This window comes from Venturia canescens, chromosome 10 (genome assembly GCF_019457755.1).
Source record: "Venturia canescens isolate UGA chromosome 10, ASM1945775v1, whole genome shotgun sequence".
NCBI lineage: Eukaryota > Metazoa > Arthropoda > Insecta > Hymenoptera > Ichneumonidae > Venturia > Venturia canescens.
In genome coordinates, this window is record NC_057430.1 from 16,161,210 (window position 1) to 16,179,434 (window position 18,225).

The 18,225-nt window shown below is 48.2% G+C and overlaps 1 protein-coding gene across 5 annotated transcripts in view; it reads left to right on the forward strand.

Annotated features, from left to right (window-relative positions):
- LOC122417206 (insulin gene enhancer protein ISL-2-like) overlaps window positions 1–17,990 on the forward strand; it is a 77,404-nt gene extending 59,414 nt beyond the window's left edge. For 4 of the 5 annotated variants that reach the window (XM_043430540.1, XM_043430535.1, XM_043430538.1 and 1 more), the window contains 4 exons: window positions 7,422–7,533; window positions 7,715–7,978; window positions 15,828–16,122; window positions 16,410–17,990. In XM_043430540.1, coding sequence (XP_043286475.1) covers window positions 7,445–7,533; window positions 7,715–7,978; window positions 15,828–16,122; window positions 16,410–16,556 — 795 coding nt within the window. In that variant the 5' untranslated portion in view covers window positions 7,422–7,444 and the 3' untranslated portion in view covers window positions 16,557–17,990. Of the gene's footprint in view, window positions 1–5,775; window positions 6,085–7,421; window positions 7,534–7,714; window positions 7,979–15,827; window positions 16,123–16,409 lie in introns of those variants that run through there. The other variant, XM_043430537.1, reaches the window with a different exon arrangement.
- The last annotated feature ends 235 nt before the right edge of the window (window positions 17,991–18,225 follow it).

Consider the following 18,225-nt stretch of genomic DNA (forward strand, 5'->3'; position numbering starts at 1 on the left):
CATTAGGTGAAAATAAATTGAACGATTCCCTGGGCCCTTGGGTCCCCCCAAATTCTAATTAAGGGTATTTCGAAACGATTTTTTTTTCTTGATTTCATTCACCTTGGCTCACGAGACAATGGATCTGTAAATACTGATTTTGGCCTCGGGTACGCTCGCAGTAGAAATTGCTGAAAAACGAGGGTTCGTTCGAAATGAAAATACCCGTGTACAGTTCAATGTGCAAGCAGAGCTAATTTTTAACTGGTGCTGGCTCGGGGAGAGCTTTTGGCTTGAGCCCCCTAGCGGCGGCTTCTGGCGGCTAGTACCGGAGTTTGGTTCGCCTATCGTTAATTGGATCCCAGATGAAGGAGCCGTGGAGCTGCGAGGAGGAGGGAATAAGAGAGGGTGGTGGACTTTCCACCAGCCCGGTTGAACCCCCTCGACTTGGCCAGTACTTGGCTGTCTCGCTCCTGCTCTTTCTCTCCGTCCATCTCCTTTCCACCGCGGAAATGGGAAGGCAATATCACACCGGAGAAAATAGAAACTCTCGTAGCTACACACAAGGGCTATATATGTTTTGAATTCTCTGTCAGAGAGTAGAGAACGAGAGAGAGAGAGGGAGAAAAGCAACACGAAGGAGAGACGGAGCGAGAGGACAGCGAGGGCAGAGAGTGAGTGAACTTGTTCGGTGAATCACGCGATTCTAGCCATTTTCTATATACTCCTGTCGCCCGAGTCGTATAACGTACTCGCTTTTTGTACAGTGTATAATAGCAAAAAAAGGTGACGCTAGTATCGCTACGGAGAAATCGTTTTTGCCTCTTTCTCTCTCTCTCTCTCTCTCGACCCTCTGGCTTTATATTGTCGCCGGTTTTATCCCTCTTTAATGGGGTGGTCACATCTCGAGACACGAGATTTCAATCAGGCTCAATCGCCACATTTATCTCATTCTTTTCCATCATTAAATCGAGCCTCGACAAACATTCGAGTGTTGACGCATATTTTTCAGAGTTGCTCATTCCGGATGAGCAGCGCGGGAGGGCATGCAGGGGAATTCGAGAATCCGGAATCTTGTGTAACTTAAATAAAAAGTGAAAAAGGGGTTTTTAATCCTGAGGCATACGTGACATTTAAATTAAAGGGGAACCAAAATTGCGCTTGTAGAACGAGCGTACAGCGAGTACGTCGAAGAACAACTTGCCAGGGTGGAAGAAGACATAGCGAGCGAAGGGAAGCAGACATGAAAAAGGGGGAAGCGAGAGAGCGAGCGAGGGGGAGACAAAAAGACGAAGAGAGCCAAATTTTCATTTCACCCCTAACAAGGGCAGCAGAAAGTCCGTGGTGCTCTAGCACGCAATCGTGCCAACCTTGTGTTACCGAAGCGTGTATATAAATATACCTTCCGAGGCAGCACATTTCCCTCTCTCTCTCTCTCTCTCTCTGTCCCTCATCTCTTCAGTCCTTCAGGACCGCGGGATTTCATCCTTCAGGATCATTATATCGCCAATTAGAAGATAGCGAGCTCACCGACGCCTAACAAGCTTCCTGGGGAGGCTTCTATATAATACAGACTCGCACACACTCGATCTACATATATAGAATGAAGCGGTTGGCCGCGAAGACGAAAGGACGCGTTCCTCGTAGCGATCGAGCCCCGGTGATGCGCCGGTTACGCCTTTCTGGAGTCCAGGCCTTAATTTTCTCCAGCGAGACAGGTTCGGAGTTTCCGTACAACCTCTTCGTCCAACGCGTACGTAAATGTTGGCCAGCCCCGGGTAAATCGATCATCGGTAGGAGCGCGAGAGTAAAGCTCCGAATTCAGGAAAGCCATAAATAAATACTGATTAAAAGTCGTTTTTTAATATCTCCAAGGAATTCGTGGATTCGCTAGTTGCCTTGAATAAATTGGCGTTCACCGAATTATATGCAGGGAATTGTTAATTTCCGGGTCCCAAGGAAAGGGGCACCTGCGCTGATGAGATACGACGAGTGACGAGTGTGTGTGTGTGTGCGCGCGCGCGCGTGCGTGTGTGTGTGTGTGTCGAAAGATCACATTACTAAAGACGGAAACCAAGAGGAATAGCGAGAGCGAGCGTCGCCACGCGGAGGGAGAAAGAGCGAGTGAGCCGGAGCAAAAAGAGTAAAGAGCTTTGCAAAGCGACGACTACATCGCAGGGCGAGCGAAACGCGAATGTAGAAATTCTCGGAGTTACCCTCACCTCGTGGGGCCAACGTTACTCGCAGGGCTCTGCTGGTCTCAATTAGTCGAACTTACGTCGCTGGGGTCCAATTAGACGCAGAGGCTAGAATCTACACCCTGTTTGCTCAAGTCTGAGGCTCTGCTAGGGCGCTCACGCCCTCGCTTTTCCATCCTTCAACCTCTCCTCCCCTCCCCTCCTCTCGCTCTCTCTCTCTCTCTCTCTCATCGTAGCTCGATCTTTCGTTGCCCAGGACAGTCTCGCTGCTTTATAGAGTTTGCTGTATACGTTACCCGTTCTGCATCACCATATCGCCCACCACTAAACCGAGCGCCGACGAAGACAAGCGACGAAATTCATCCTGCTCTCGCCCACACTCGCCTCCTCGTCCTCCCAACTCCGCACCACTGAGAACCAGAGACGGTGTCTTTTTCCCTCGCTAATGACTAATTAGCAGACTCTCCTACTTCATAGTGTAATGACACGGGAAGAGAGACCGTGCACGCCAGTATATAACATGCGGTAGTTACGCAAGGTAGACTGGACTCGCCTCAGCCTTAGTTCCCTCGCTCGAGATCGTTATTATTAAACCCCCCCCCCCCCCCCCCCCCCCCGACCCTCTCCACTGGCTTACGAAATATGCCATTTCACCAGAATTGCTTATATTACGATCAATGAAAATTTGATTAAATTTTTTAGCACGACATAAACAGAGTTTATGCTCCCTACCGAAGCAACATTTGTTTCTCCATCTTTTATTAATTCTACGCTAATTTCTTTTCCATCAAGCTTTTTTATCTGATTCCTATCGAAATTCGTCGTCGAACACGTTTTCACAGAGAGACGAATTCCGGAGTGTTTGTGCTTTTCCATATTTGTCAGTCGTTTTACGACCATCGCGTTTTCTATATGAAACTATTCTATTCTGTCGAATTTGATTGGAGGTAACCGAATTTTAAATGAGGAGCAAACATCCTTAAAATACCTCGAAGCTTCCGCGCGCTGGCTCTTTCCTCCTTGAATGCGTCCAATATTTTTTGGAGATTAATGAGAATTCTCGAATATGATTCCAATGGTGTATTAAATCAAACTTCCATCGAGTAGAAACTACCTCGATAAAGTTTATTCAAGCTCCATTATTTGAAATATGTGGATGAGCCAAAAGTGGAAATACACCGAGACACAATGAGTCTCGCTCTGTTCTCGAATCGAAAAAATATATACCCTCGTAATATTATACGACGCGCATCAGTTTCACCGTTTTCTTATATCACTGTGCTTTATTCTTTTTCCTCCATACGCTCTATTCTCTTTTCCCTTTCCATTACATTTATTTATTTCCCAAACGTCCGTCCCCGCTGGCTATTTTATATTTGACATTTTTATTAAACCGCCCCTCTGGCCCGCGCGGCCCCTCCGCCATCGCCGGAGCCGCACGGGAACGGCCCGCATGTCCGAAACCGTTTTTCCTATTATAGCGATATACCATACACGCGCTTGTGTAGAATTCAGCCAGGCGAGATGGACGATGAGGAAGAGAAAAAGGGACGGGAGAGCTGCCGGCCCCGGAGTTATATCGCTGTGTATCCTCGCGCACCTACTCCTCTCTCGTCATCTCCGAAGCTTGTCCTCGGAATCGTAGCCGCGCGTATTATTTTATCGCAGCGAAAGTTCAAATCGTCGAAATCCGAGGTTTCATTTGGGTTTCACTTTCCGATGTTTCTCTCGTGAAAATCATTCGAATTTTCTTCACATTTTGAAGAGTTTGAGGTTTCGGAGGCTCGCTGGGAACTGCCAAAAGTTTATTGGAAAAAATGGCAAAAAAATGGTCGCATCGTTTTCGTTGATTAGAAAAATTGTGGGATGAAGGGATGAAGAGTTTTGTGGGTAAAATCGATAGAATTTCGTAGGGAAACGAAAGGGGTGCTGTGTTGAGGTAGTTTTTTAGTGGATCGGAGTTTCGTATTGCTTTTAGTATGAACGTTAAACAATTTCTGAGCTATAATAGCGGAGAAGCCAAGAAAGTTTGTCGCCCGAGGTTGGAGAACGATTGTGAGGGCGGCGGCGGCGGTGCGGGGGGTCGAGGGAACATTGGATCACGTGTACATGCTAAAAGTTTTCTGGCAGGAAGTGAGTTTTGGGTTAGCACGGCTTGTATTTAAATTCTCCTCGGTAATTACATCGTTGAGCTCGAGAGTCCGGCCGGGCGGTTGGTAAAAGGAAAAACTCGTACGTGGTCGGATGACTTTAAATATACAAGCAGCAGCGCCGGAGCAGCAGTAGCACGAGCCCGGAAGTTATAAGAGCGAATATTGCGGGCAGGCTCTCTAATTATCGAAATTCACGAGACAAAGCGAGCAGCCGATTAGCGAGGTCTGGCATATTCTCTTGGCCCTCGCCCGGAAGAATAATTCGCGAGAGTCGAAAGATCCGAGGACTCGGAGGAGCTGTTGCGCGGGAAGTCTGCGATCGGTTGCCGGGGCAGATGTTAACAGTTGGCTTCTCATGAGCTGAGGAACTGTGAAAATCAGCATCGTCGAATGAGCCCACACGCAGACGCTGCGCGATACTTCTCCTCCGCGACAAAGCTCCGCTCCATATTCGCAGTGTGTTAATTATTTCAACGCGCACCTGTAATTAACGAAGTCGTTAGGGAGCGAGGGGGGAGAGAGAGGCTCGTGTAAATGTGCGGAGACGTTGGTCCAGAGAGAAGTTACATTTATAAATAACGCGCAGAAGCACACCTTGGCGAGAGCGGGTGTTACGCTTTGCTTATGCAGGTCAAAGAGTGGAGACTAATTTTTTTTCTTTTTTCTTCTCCCTTTCAACGAGACTTCTGGTACAGCAAGTTGGATGGTCATTGAAAGAAATACTCTCTCTCTCTCTCTCTCTCTCTCTCTCAATGACTGTCGTTATAATTAATTTCCTTGATAACTCCAAAGTAAAGCTCGAGCGGGATGTGAAAAATCGGCAATCAATATTGCCCCGCGTGCACAGATATGCCTCTCCACGAAGACGGTATACATATAGAAAAGGCAAGTGTATAGATAAACATAAAAGAGTGAAGCCACAGGGCGATGGTGCCATTGGATTTGATCCATGAGCCACGTAGCCTCTTTAATTCAGCCTCCAATTAACGAGAGCGCGAGAGTGGGGTCGTCTATTTGAAAAAATAAAAAGGAGAGTACTGAGAGTCGAGTCGTTTCGCGGCGAGTCGAGAGAGTGCATCGCAGCAGCGAGGGAGAGAAAGATCGAGAGAGGCTGGAGCAGGAAATGTGGGTGGCTGGATTCGCCGAGGGGTTGGCAATTATACATTTTTTTTCAACCTCACAGATGCACGCACACCCTTCGCTTTCGCGTTATTAGCGCCATCCAGGGCAGCCGTCTCTATCGAAGCAACGGGCTTTTAATACTGCTGGTCTTGGCTATTGCGAGCCTGTCTCATTCCCGGTTTGCATAATCATCTATAGCTGTATTTACGCTTTCGTTGTGTATACGTGCGTACATATTTGAGGGGGGAAAATGCGGAGGGAGGGAGAAGGGGCGCTTTTCTGTGTCAGTGTCTCTCGCGTCGTTACTCGGCTGAGTATACGCGAGCGCACGAGAGTGAGAGAGTTGTTCCAGCGAGTTGGTGGTGCGCGAAGAATCCTCGCTACATCAACAGCGAAGAGAGAGAGAGAGAGAGAGAGAGAGCCGCCGAAGAAGGAAGAAAGGGAGCGAAAGCTTTGGTGGCCGGAGCCAGAGAGAATAAGCGCGATGGGGAGAGAAGCTCGGCGGTGTGATGGTGGTGGCGTTTATAACTCGCGGGGTCTCTCTGCTCTGAGAAGGCCAATTAGCAGCATAAAGCTCCGGCTCGGTACCCGACGTTGGCGGGTGGCGGCGGTGCTAGCGGCCGGGGATGTTTGTATGTAATAATGGATTGTTACTCAAAGTATCCGGCTAATTAATTAAGCCTCACCTAACCCCGCGCCCGGACTCTTGCTTGCTCGGTGCTCTAGCTCTACGAGAACGAGGCAAAGAGGGACGGAGAAAGAGAGGGACGGGGGTGCCCTGGTGAATTGCATTCTCTGTACAGCCTCACCGCTCTCGCCGACCTCTTCACTCGTTTCTCCTCTTTTCTATACATATATTTATCCCCTGCTATATATACTATATCGCCGAGTATCCCACTGCTGCAACGTACAAATTCCTGTTTTCTCTCCGCTGCATTGAGCCCTCTCGGGCACAAAACCTCCTATCTTGTCCCTTATATGCAACGTTGCAAACCGAAGCCTTGTTAAAACATCGTCAAACTCGTGTCTCTCCGCGTACATTCCAGCCCCCCTCGCCGCCGTCATTATATTTCCCAGCGTACGCACTTCCTCCCGTGCTCTCGACTCTCGATCTTCCCCGAGCTTCGTTCCATAGACGAGCAGGCCCGCGCGTAAAGGCCTCGACGTTTTATGACTCCGTATTCATACAAGTATCGAACGATGTCTAAAGGAACGGGGCTCGCGGAGCCGAACGAGCAGGATGAAGGAAAGTTATCGGGGCGGAATTTATCGAGCGCAAAGTGCTCTATACCGGCGCGTATATAAATAAATGATTTCGTGCACGAAATGTTTGCGGTGGAGGAGCGAAGTGGAGGTGGAGCGAGACAGAAAAGCGAGTTAAATCGTCGAGAGCTTCTCGATGGTCCAGAGGAGTTATCCCACCCGCCCGGCCTCCCTGAGAGAAAGAGGGCGCGCCGCACGATCTCTTTACAAATCGACTTACTTCTGCTCGCGAATATTTTCATATACATACATACGGAAACGTAGATTTTGTAGGTATAAAGAAAGCGTGAAGAGGGGAGGGGGGGGGGGGGGGCGGAGAGCTCGAGTGTAAGGGGAACCGAGAGTGCGTCACTTCCGGTGTTTCGTCAGACGAAAGAGCAGCCCGCTATACACATAAATATCGCACACTATCTCGTTTAGGTACACAACGAATCGCACATAAAAGCATACTTTTCTCTCTCCCCCCACCCCCCACGCGGTTTGGCAGCAACTCCCCAACAGAGAACTCCTCGCGTTGAGATCCTACGAGGAAATGCATTTGGACGAAGCTCTCGTTCGAATCCCCCTGCCACATCTCGTACAAACAAGTTTTGCCATTGTCCGGGATTTTGACCACTCGCATTTATAAGAGAAAAGAAAATCCGATGGAAGAGAGTAGCTCGTACGATACGCAGGGTCGTTAATCTTCAATTGTTTTGTGTTACAGAACGCGGTGTAGTCAAGATCACGATGACGATGGATGTGAGCAAATCGGAGACTAGCAAAAATGGCTCCGGGCAGCAGGAGTGCGCTGGATGTGGCAAAATCATCACTGAAAGGTAACTAAACGAAGGGACATGAAATTTTAGTCGCACTCTCGCCTCCCACGAGAATTGGAAGCTTCCAATCCGCCGATTACTTCCACAGACAACTGTGGATGCGGCAGCAGTTCTCGAATCTAAATTCCCCAGTAAAATCCACTCGGAAGGACCAATCGAACCCTCCTTTTTATTTTCCAAGGTATCTCCTCAAAGCGTTGGACGCTTTCTGGCACGAAGACTGTCTAAAGTGCGGGTGTTGCGACTGCCGGTTAGGGGAGGTCGGCTCCACCCTGTACACAAAAGCGAATTTAATACTGTGCAAGAGGGACTATTTGAGGCTGTTCGGTAACACGGGATATTGTGCGGCGTGCAGCAAAGTAATACCTGCCTTCGAGATGGTCATGAGAGCAAGGGCGAACGTCTACCATCTCGAGTGTTTCGCGTGTCAGCAGTGCAGCCATCGGTGAGTTTTAATCATCTTATGGGAACGAGAGGGAGGAAAAATGGGAAAGAAAAACGGGCGGGGAGGAAGGAAAAAGAGGGAAAACGAGGAGCAGAACAATTTCGTGGGGAGTTTAGGTGAAGGGAGCCAACTCGGGGATAATAAAAATACATCATCCAGCCAGTGACCGGGTCACGGGAGAGTGTATTAGTTCAGTCCGGATGTACTCGAAGCGAGAACGTGTCTAGTTATCACGGCTAAAAGGCAAGACTTATTTCTGGTGTACACGTATAATAAAAGTGGGCACGAGACCGGAGGGAAGCCTGCAATGAAAAAGGTCGCGACTAATTCATCCGGGCAATTATATCAGCGGGCTTAGGGCCTCGTTGGTGTGAGCGATATGAAGTTACATCACTCCCCGGAAGAGTCCCCAACGGGATTCTCTGCCGGGAAATATTGGAAATGCGGATGCGAAATCGACCCTCGAATTACCTCGGCTCGCAGGAATCCTTTTTACCAATAAGATTCGTACGCGCGTATATCTCGATAGCCCGGCGACGCGATTGGCACTTTTTAGGGATGTGGAAACCTCGGGATCGGGAGATCGTGGATTTGCGAGCGACTGCGAAGTCATCCCTCGGAGAGAGAAAGAGGAGGGGAAAAGCTTTTTATTATATATGTACAAAAGTCGCCTTTCTGCCAACGAGCGACGCAGGCCACTCGTGGGGCTCGCTTTACAGGCCAGTTGGGAAATCACCCTCCGCTTCTCGTCGGTCATCCTTCTCCCTCACCTTCGCCACCTCTTTGTTGCTTTCCGAATCTGCAGTCCTCCCCAATCTTCCTCACACTCGCGCCCGGCGACTCCTCGTCCGAAGCGAGTATTCGCAACCAGTCCAGTTCCGTGGCCGTTTTCTCCTCGAGTTTTTCTATAATTACCTGGACACTGCGGACATATTTGAGTGTCGAATTGCTCGGAGAGTCTCCAAGAATCCGTCAGCTCATTTTGTCACCCCGACACTCCATTTCGCTGCATTGTTCCCCGGGAAAATTGCCCCTGCGATCGTGACCGTTTCGGGACGCCTCGCGACTGTAACGATAGCGAGTGAAATACTCTCGACCTCGGCTCGAAAAACTGCATTTTCCCGTAGGAGATTAAAACCAATCTTGGCGCTGTTTACGCAGTATCGTTTCTCCAGACCCGGGGATACGACTGCGCCCTTCATTTTCATCTGCGAGTCATCAAAGCAGCTAAATTAAGGTCCGAAGCCCCAAAAAACGAATTTCCCTTCGCCGACGTAAGAGAGGAAGGAAAAAACAATTAACAAAGCATGGAACGCAGGAGGGAGGGGATGAAATTACTCCGAGGCGTACATATAACGCTCGTGTGTTTGGAAGGATCGCGCGGGGTGGTAAAATGGCTGTCGAGAACGAGGGTTACCGCGCAGTTTCAAGCCCAATAATAACGGCTCGGCGAGGCATGCGACAAACGACGATACAAGGCTCCTCAAACAATGCGGACAAAAGAGCATCAATTTTACGTTTTTATCGTCTCCGGGGCCGTATTGTCCATCTTCGACAATGCGGCTCTTCTTCCCGGCTAACGCTACTTCCTCGCTTCTGTTTTTCACTCATTTAGTATCTACCGATATACGGAAAAGTGGGCAAGCGGTCTTTTACCCCTTCGGTCGGGTGCGCTCCCCCCGGGGAGCTCTCACTCCAGCCAAGGGAGCACTCTCGGCCACGAGATTCGATAGCGGAGGACAATTCGTCCTCTTTTCACGTTGCTGGTGCACGGAGTCGAGGTTATATTTGTATCGTGCATGCTTCCATTGTCGAAACACGCTATCATTTTTCGTTCTCGAGGTCCGTTTGAGATGCGGGCCCGTGGCATGATCAACAATTGTCTAGTCCCACGCGGCGGAGAACGGGGCTCCTCCTTAGCGAGATTTATCGATTGATCAATCGATATTTCTTTCATACTCATTCTTTCGCTGGCTTTAAAGGTAGAGCGAAAGGCTCGTAAAGCGGAGATAAGGGACACCAATTCCAGGAGACATTTTCCCGGCTATATTCCCGATATTCCTCCCTCCTCCGCGGCCGGCAGGGGGCGGGGAGCGCCCACACACATAAATATATCGAGATTCTGAAAAGCAAAGAGTCATAACCGAGCCAACTTATCGGCGGAAGCCTCCCGAGTTACGCCTCTTCTTTGGAGCCTCTCTTGACGGATATTTCACCGGCAACCTGTACGAAATCTTCAAAGATTACGAGCACGCGCGCGCGCCCCTCTATGAGCAGGAAAGAAAAAAATCACCACTATTTTCCGAGGAGACAAAGAGCTCTCGTCGAAGTCTCGACGCTTCGCCGCCGCTTCGCTATTTTCGATGTCGACGCTCGCGGCCGCTCGCCTGCGTACGCTATCGATTCTTCCGGGGTACCAACGCTCCCTACGCACCCTATCACTATACCGAAAAAATGCGGAGAGAAAGAGCCCCGGGGAGGGGAGAGGAAGGCATGAAATCCCCGATGCTTATGGGAACGATACGTGTCACGTATAAAATTGTTATGTATATTGCGCAAGAAAATGTGAGTCTCTCCTCCTCCCCTCTCTCTCTCTCCCTCTCCCAGTCTCTTTTCTCGCCGAGAAACGCTGCTGCACGCGCCCCTCTCGCCCTGCGGCCCCGTTCCGCAAAGCTCGGCGCGTATATCGCCGTCCTACAAATTCTTACACACCGGGTTACACGAATAATCCGATATCTGAAAAGGGACGCTTATGCAGCGATCAAAGCTACGAGTTTTCTCGTTTATCCACGCACTTGTGCGACTTCTTGTTATTCCCTGATTCCTGCACAGTTGCAGCGAATCGATCGACGGAAAAGTGAATGCGGTGAGTATGCTCCGTGCGGCACGCTTTGAGAAACAGTATTTTCCATTGTTAACCGCTAATGATTTCGTGCTTCGAGACGAATCAGGATCGGGCTTGAGCGTTACGGAATCCCAAAGAGTTACTCACTCGCCGTCGTAGAGTTGCCTCGCTCCCGAGCTTTCCTCCACTCGCATGTTATTGTTTCGAGGCTGCAACAACCGAGACAGAGCGAGGAGCTTTCCAGTCGCGCGCACACAGTCTCCTCCCGGGTGCAATTACGACGGGGCGGGGGTGTGAGTTTGTTGCTGCAGCGTTTGGATAATTGCGATGCCACTTAATACATTATAATTATTTCGGACAGTTGAGCAATTAGAGTCAAGTCTGTGCACTTCCAAAGAGCACATTTTTCAGGAGTTTTCATCAGATGCCAGCAGCTACTTCGAGTTCCCTTCGGTCACTTTTCCACTATTGTCATTCTCCTCAATTTTCACACACGCACACACACACACACACACACACACACACCCACGAAATCACATTTCTAGGGTTTAAAGCGCTCGCTCACCGACGACGAATCGTCACGAAACGTCGCAGCACTAATTGGCTTCCGGGGATCCTGCTCCGGAACCTCATTCACTTACCTTTCCTAACTCGCTTAAGGCTAACTCGATTTAATAGGGAATTTGCACACAATCGCGCATTCGGTATTAGCAGAATCTGCAGGCCATCAAATCGGATTCGTCAGAGCGAGCCAGTAATTCAATGCAAACGTAAACTCGCGCGCTCATTCATCCCCGCGCAACTCTCCGAATAGGAGATTAATTCTTCTAAGAATCGCCCACGTGCTGCGAGCTCTCAAACGCCCTCCGCGCGGCCAAGTAATTCATAAATTTCGGCACAGCAATTGCGGATAGCCGCGTCGCCAGGGATGCCCGCCCTGAGGAAAGGGATCCGTAACGCGCGAGTGCTGCCCCTGGCTCACTTGGAAGTTGCAATTAAACAGCAACAATTACACGGGGTAACTTTAGACTGTAATAACACGGAATAAAGGGTTGTCGCGCGGCGCTCCCATCGAGGGGGTTATCTCACAGACTCGCGACCAAAGTCTGCCCTTCCTCTCGAACTCCTCGAGCCGAGCCTCACCCTCCGAACTCTCAATGTATTCTCTCTGTGTATAGAATTCCCGGGCCCCTCTCCCCGCTCCTCGCCGCCCTTCTCGCGCGCCCTTTCTCCTCCTCGCTATTGCCGCGTTGGTTACCGGATGATTTACCGATCCAATTAGCTCTCCGCGGGGGCAAACTCTCCTAAAAAGACGTCCGGTCTAATTTAACGGGCGTCCAATTAAAGAGTAACCCTACGATCCGCGGACTCTTCTCGCACGTGATTACGCCTCTGTCTATAGACATGGAGATGCTGCCGGCGGAGCTTTATCTCGACTGCCTTATTACTTTCGGCCACTACGACGAGACCTTTCGACTTTTTTGTCCGGCCATGATGTCGAGAAAACAAACTAAAACGCGCAGCCAACTTTGCGGAGATTAATCACCGATTGTCTGGCGTTGCGGACGAGGAACTTTCGCGATTTTTGTTACCGCGCGCTCGTGGAATGTACAGGGATGCAGATTCTCTGCTGGGATTCCTTTCATACGCCGATTGTGCTCGATGCGATACTTGGCTGTCTCTAACGAGACAACTTCTGCTCGGAAAAGGAGCTCGATTTTTTAGGGAATCAAGAGGGGATTGTGAGGAAAAATTGGACGAAATTTATGGGAATTTATAAAAATCGTTTTCCTCGGGAGAATTTTTAAAGACGCTTGCAATAAGCGTCTCATTAGAGTTGCCAACTTCGATTCGATTGTCATTCGTGCCGCTCGAGTTTAAACGTTCGGAGAAAGTTTCCGCGGGGATTTTAGTTGCGGAGCTCCCCCGCTCGAAACGTCGATCGATCATGCTGGGCTGGGAATCGGGAAAAGGGAAAATCCGTAGTAAAAGGCAGCGCCGCCGGGGCGAATTAATGTTTTGGGGAAACACGCCAAGTGGATCGAGGGAAAAAGGAGCCGGAGAGATACACGGTGACCATTCGACTGTCTCCTTCGCAGACCGAGAGAAGAGAGGCTCCGAAATATATTGGCTGTTTGTGGAGGAGAAGCAGTAAAGCGGCCCTAATAGGGTCGCGCATCGGAGTTGCTCTATTCCAATTATTTATTCAGAGGCTCGCCTCTCGCGTTCGGCAGTCAATCGTTTTCTCGAGTCGAGCGACGCGACAAATGTAGACAGCTTTGCTCTCCGTTCCGCTCGGTCCTTATACATCTGCAAAGTTCGTCCATAGAATAAGGGACTTTCGTGATAGCGGAAGTGCTGGAGAAAAGGGGAAACGGTCATTAAAGATTCAAGCAAGTTATCTGAGCGCGGCCAGATTGAAATTTTCCATGCAGAGCGAGTGGCCTGTTGAGGAAAGTGCTGGACCAGCTTGTACTCGCCTGCGCTACTGTGCAACACTTCCTGCCCGCTCTGCCTCCCCCTGCTTCCTCTATGTATATGAGGATAGTCCCCAGCGCGATTCTCTTCCGACGTTGCGCTTTTCGCCGGCATCGCAAACGTTAATATTTCAAAAGAGTCACGTCGTAAGCTCCACGACTTTGTGTCGTGTCTCTCGTGACGCTTTTTCTCAAGACCATCTGGATCTTTCCGTTATTCTTCCTATTATATAAATAATGGAGAAGGTACAAATGCCGGCGTCTTTTCTGCCCGTTTCGCGACGCCCCGTATTTTTTCTTACCTGCGAATAAAGTACGTTCACTATATATTTATGAAATAGAGACTTAGGAGAATCAATTAATGCTGCAGGTCCGTGGATTTACATTCTCAACTTTCGAGAATCCCGGGCAATCTCAATTCTTTCAAAGACTCAATCCATCGGATTATGAATGCTCTGAATTTTCAGCTGCACCAGGACAACAATAAATTGTCCAGTCCCTTCGTAGCAAGGTTTTTTACGCTTCGTAATCAGGAGCTCGAAAATAAAGCGACTTCCGGGAGTTTACCGAGGATTTGCCGAATTTTAGCGACCCCCTCGTTGTTTACGGGGGACAATCGAGCTCGGAGTCTCTCGTGAAACATTGACGCGGTATCGGGTCGTCGCAGGACCGCGAGGCAGCCTCGCGACCAGGACGATATCGGCGACGAGTTGGCCGGAGTGTCGAGCCGTCCGCGGGGGTTCGAGGGCAGCCACCAAATCCCGAGGACCGCACTGCCGACGCTCCGCCGGTTCGTGAAGAGAGAAAGAGCGAAAGATAAATTCGCATAATGCTGTCGAGAGAAGCAGCGAGAGCTCCGAATGAGCTACGCGCAATGCGATTATTCTATTTGCCAGGAGCGATTATGAATATCTACCCCGTGCCAGACCGTATGCTCTCTGGCCGGTGTCTCTTTCCCAAAAGCTTCTCGGTTTGTCGCATCCCTCAACGAACGAGAGAGAAGGATAAAAAGGAGGGAAAACGCGGCCGATGTATGCGTGCGAATTATAACGTAACGTTCTGCGTTCGCCTGCACACTCGGAGAAATCCTGATAATTATTATTTGCCCGGCACACTGCGATGCGCTCCGCTTCAGTGCCAATGAAAGCAGCACTCGCTCCACTCTCCAGCCATCATTAGCTCCGCGCCCCTCTCCCTTCTCGTTCTTCTTTCACGTATGCTTTCGTCAATAATAACTAATTGTTTGCAAATGCCATGCAAACTGGGACTTTCTCTCCCACTTCGAGCCTGCGGACTCGATTGAGATACCAAAGAATGGGAGAGCAGGCGGAGATTCAGGAAAGATTGAGATTAAAAAATCAATGAGCGTTTTTATGCGTAACGCAGTGGCTGTACAGCGCCTGGACTAAAATCACGCAGAAATATTAAAAATTGAAGGATTTGGCGCTTTGAAACATTTTTGAAAACTGACATTTTGGGCTTCGGAGCGCGAGAATTTTTCAATTTTCGATTAAGGGGTCATCTTGGTTGAATTCGACGGTGGAGAAATTTCTATACTTACTCCCTCGACATTTCCCCCGGAGCACGCTTCCAATTTCTTCGGGGGAGCGACTCATTTTTATGTCTAAATCAAATGTTTTATAACGGAGCTAATAAAAGTTTGAAAAGTTTGTACTAAAAGTGTATATATTCTCGGGGGGAAAACATCGCAGCTCTGCTGTGATTGTAAATAGGTCGTTATCACTATCGCACGCGAGACTCGGTATTATTATCGTTGGGGATGCTCTTAGCCTCTCTCACTCGCTTTCTATTATCGTGAGTTTCATGCTGGACGCTGCACGCAGATGCTTGCGGATGCAATAAGAGCTCGACGACAACGGCAAGCCCCCCGGTTCAATTCACGTATACATTTGTGAAGGGCATTTCGGTACAGCCTACAGCTACGTTCAAAAGTCTCTACGAATAAAAGAATTTTGTTTTTTACTGTCACTTTTCATTCTGCAATCAAGTTAAAATACGAAAACCATGAAATTAGGGGCTCGCTGGAAACGAATCCGAATCACTAATTCGAAACACTGAATCCAAAAATATAAGCTCAGTTTTCATTTCGTTCATTTTGCTAACGATTTTTCAGAAACCAAAATTCTGTAATCTCTTTATGTTAGTTAAAAAGTGATGAAGTTGATTTTCTTCACAGATTAGTACGAAATGATTGTTCCTTGCATATTCAAAACGTAATAAGTGTCGTCACGGAGTTATGAAATTCTCATTGGTATTTGTCGAGGAAAAAAAGTTGGAGGAAACGTTACTTTTGGGAGGGACTGTAGACGTTAAGTATCACTAACTGGCTCGTTATTGCTGTTTTTATTCTTCCCTTTTTCTCTCGGGGTATTCTGCTTGGGTCTTGCTATAACGAACATTATAATCCTCTTTGATATGCGTATATATGTATAAGAATTGAGCGTTGTTCCCGATGCTCGGGAGCGTACTCGAGATTCATCTTTTCGTCTTTTGTGTGATTTTGAAGGTTTTGCGTCGGGGACCGTTTCTACCTTTGCGAGAACAAGATTCTGTGCGAATACGACTACGAGGAGAGGCTCGTATTCGCGAACATGGCCCTTAATGCACCAGCGTCGCTTGCTCACATAAAGAGACAGCTACCGCCGACACCGACGCCACCCGGTGGCACAGCCACCGCCGGTGGAGGAGGACCGCCCAATTTATCGCAGCAGCATCACGCTCATAATCAGATTCAACATCAGGGGCAGTTACAGTCGCAGGCTATCAATCAGCAAATGGGCCAACACAATCACTTATCGAACGTAAGAAACATTATTGCTTCAATAATTTTATACTTTTTTCGAGAACATTACTTTGGGAACAAACCGAAACGATTGCGAATGGTTCGACGATGAATTTCGAGGATTCGAACCTTGAAGAGGGAAACTAAACGTTCGAATATTCGATTTTTCGTCCTGGGAGCAAACGCCAATTTTTCTCGTCTCGTTTCGATCGAACGAATTTTTCGATTGCTCAGGGGAGAATAAAAATTGCTAAAAAAGTGTTTCGAGAATGAAATCTGAGGAGAGCTGATCGTTCACTGTTGCAGGGTCAAATATCCGGAGGGACGCCAACGGTGAACGGCAACATGGGGCCGCGGGGAGGTCCCGGTGACATGAACAACAACGGGCTAGCGGGACCTGGGATCGGGCCGGTGAAACCGCCGCCGATGTCGATGCCAGCGCCGACGAGCTGAGACGAGGCCCCGCCACCTATGAAGAAGTTACGTTGTCTGGACGGTTATTGAAGAAACGTCAGTTTTTTAAGTACCGGGACGATTGAATAGGTGGGAAAAGATGGTGACAAAAAAGATTAATTTGAGGGGGACGATCGAGACGAAAAGGTGCTTCGAAGGGTAAAACGACGAAAACGAGAGACTTCGGGGTAGGAAGCCGAAGAGAAAAGCGCAAAAAATTCATAAACAAATAAATAAAGAAAGGAGAAGAAGATAAATAAAATAAAATAAAATAAAATCACTGTGATTACGTGGGGAATCGGACAAAGTGACAATTACAACGCGTACGTATAGGCCAGAGATAAATCTGTATAAACAGGAGGTTGACGAATTAACTGTAACCATCAAATGGCTTTATGTAAGATATATTTATAGTTTAACGACGATTTCGAGTCGACGTACCAGACGAATTGTAAATACAATTGGTTTAAGGAGATAAAAGGTTTAACGATAAACACAAAAGTCGTCGAGATGAACGAAGCGAATGAAAGAAAGATATTAAAAGCGTGTGCGACTGTTGTGAGAGCGAGTGAAGAATCTGAGCGCGAATGTACGAGTGGATCGCGAGTGCGTATGAAAGTGCGAGCTTAGAACGCATAGTCGGTTCCATACAGCTCATACCAAAGACATAAAATGTAAGATAAAGAAGATCGTCGGAGCGCAGCATCCGGCGTCAATATTCCTATTTGTTTCGCCTTCATTTATCATTAATTATCACGTTGATTTATACACAATCGTAATAAGCCATTTCGTTGGATCCTCCACCCTCGTCGTTCGAATTCTCCTCGTCGTTCTTCCATTCGAAAACTTTACGATACCAAATCAACAGCTTTATCTTACCATACCAAAAAATGCGCGAAAAACCAGCTAATTAATATATGAAACGACTTGAAGGGAGCACGTCGCTTACCAAAATACGAAGAATGGATTGTACCGCGAGCGAGGCGAGCGACCTACGACCCCGAGGGTTGCACACGAGCGAGCACATTTACAGTACATGACTCCGAGTATGATCGAGTACAAAAAGCGATTTATGTATAAAGAAAACGATAAAAAAAACAACTGCGAAGAATACTGAAGAGAGTGAGAGTGAGGGAGTCGGAGGTGCGAAGTTTGTGTTGAAATTGTGGGAGAGAGCGAGAGAGAGAGAGAGAGAGAGAGAGAGCGAGACCGAGAAAAAGGATATTATTGTTGTACGTTTATTTAGTTTTTGATAGCGAGGTGTAACGAATAAATGTAACGCCTTCGCAGCACTCTTTGTTAATAATCATTGTACATAAAGTCATTTATTAGCGCACTATTAATAACTAAATATTGGCGATCGCGATAGGGATTCTCCATAACTACCGGAAGAGATGAAAAAAGGCGAAAATATACATTCTTATTAATAACGAATACACGTTCTGGATTTACTGTTTTTTCTTATTTATTTTTTATTTTTTTCGTTTTTTTTTCTTTCCCTAAGTTATTCATTCTCGATCAAAATTGTCTTTTCCCTTCCCTTCCCCCCCCCCCCCCAACCCTCCCCCCCACTTCACTCCTCGGATCCTCCGTCATCTAACAAAAGCGCTTTTCATTTGGTCGTTTGGCGGAAAATCTAAGGGGATGAGATATCAATGACGCCCCTTTC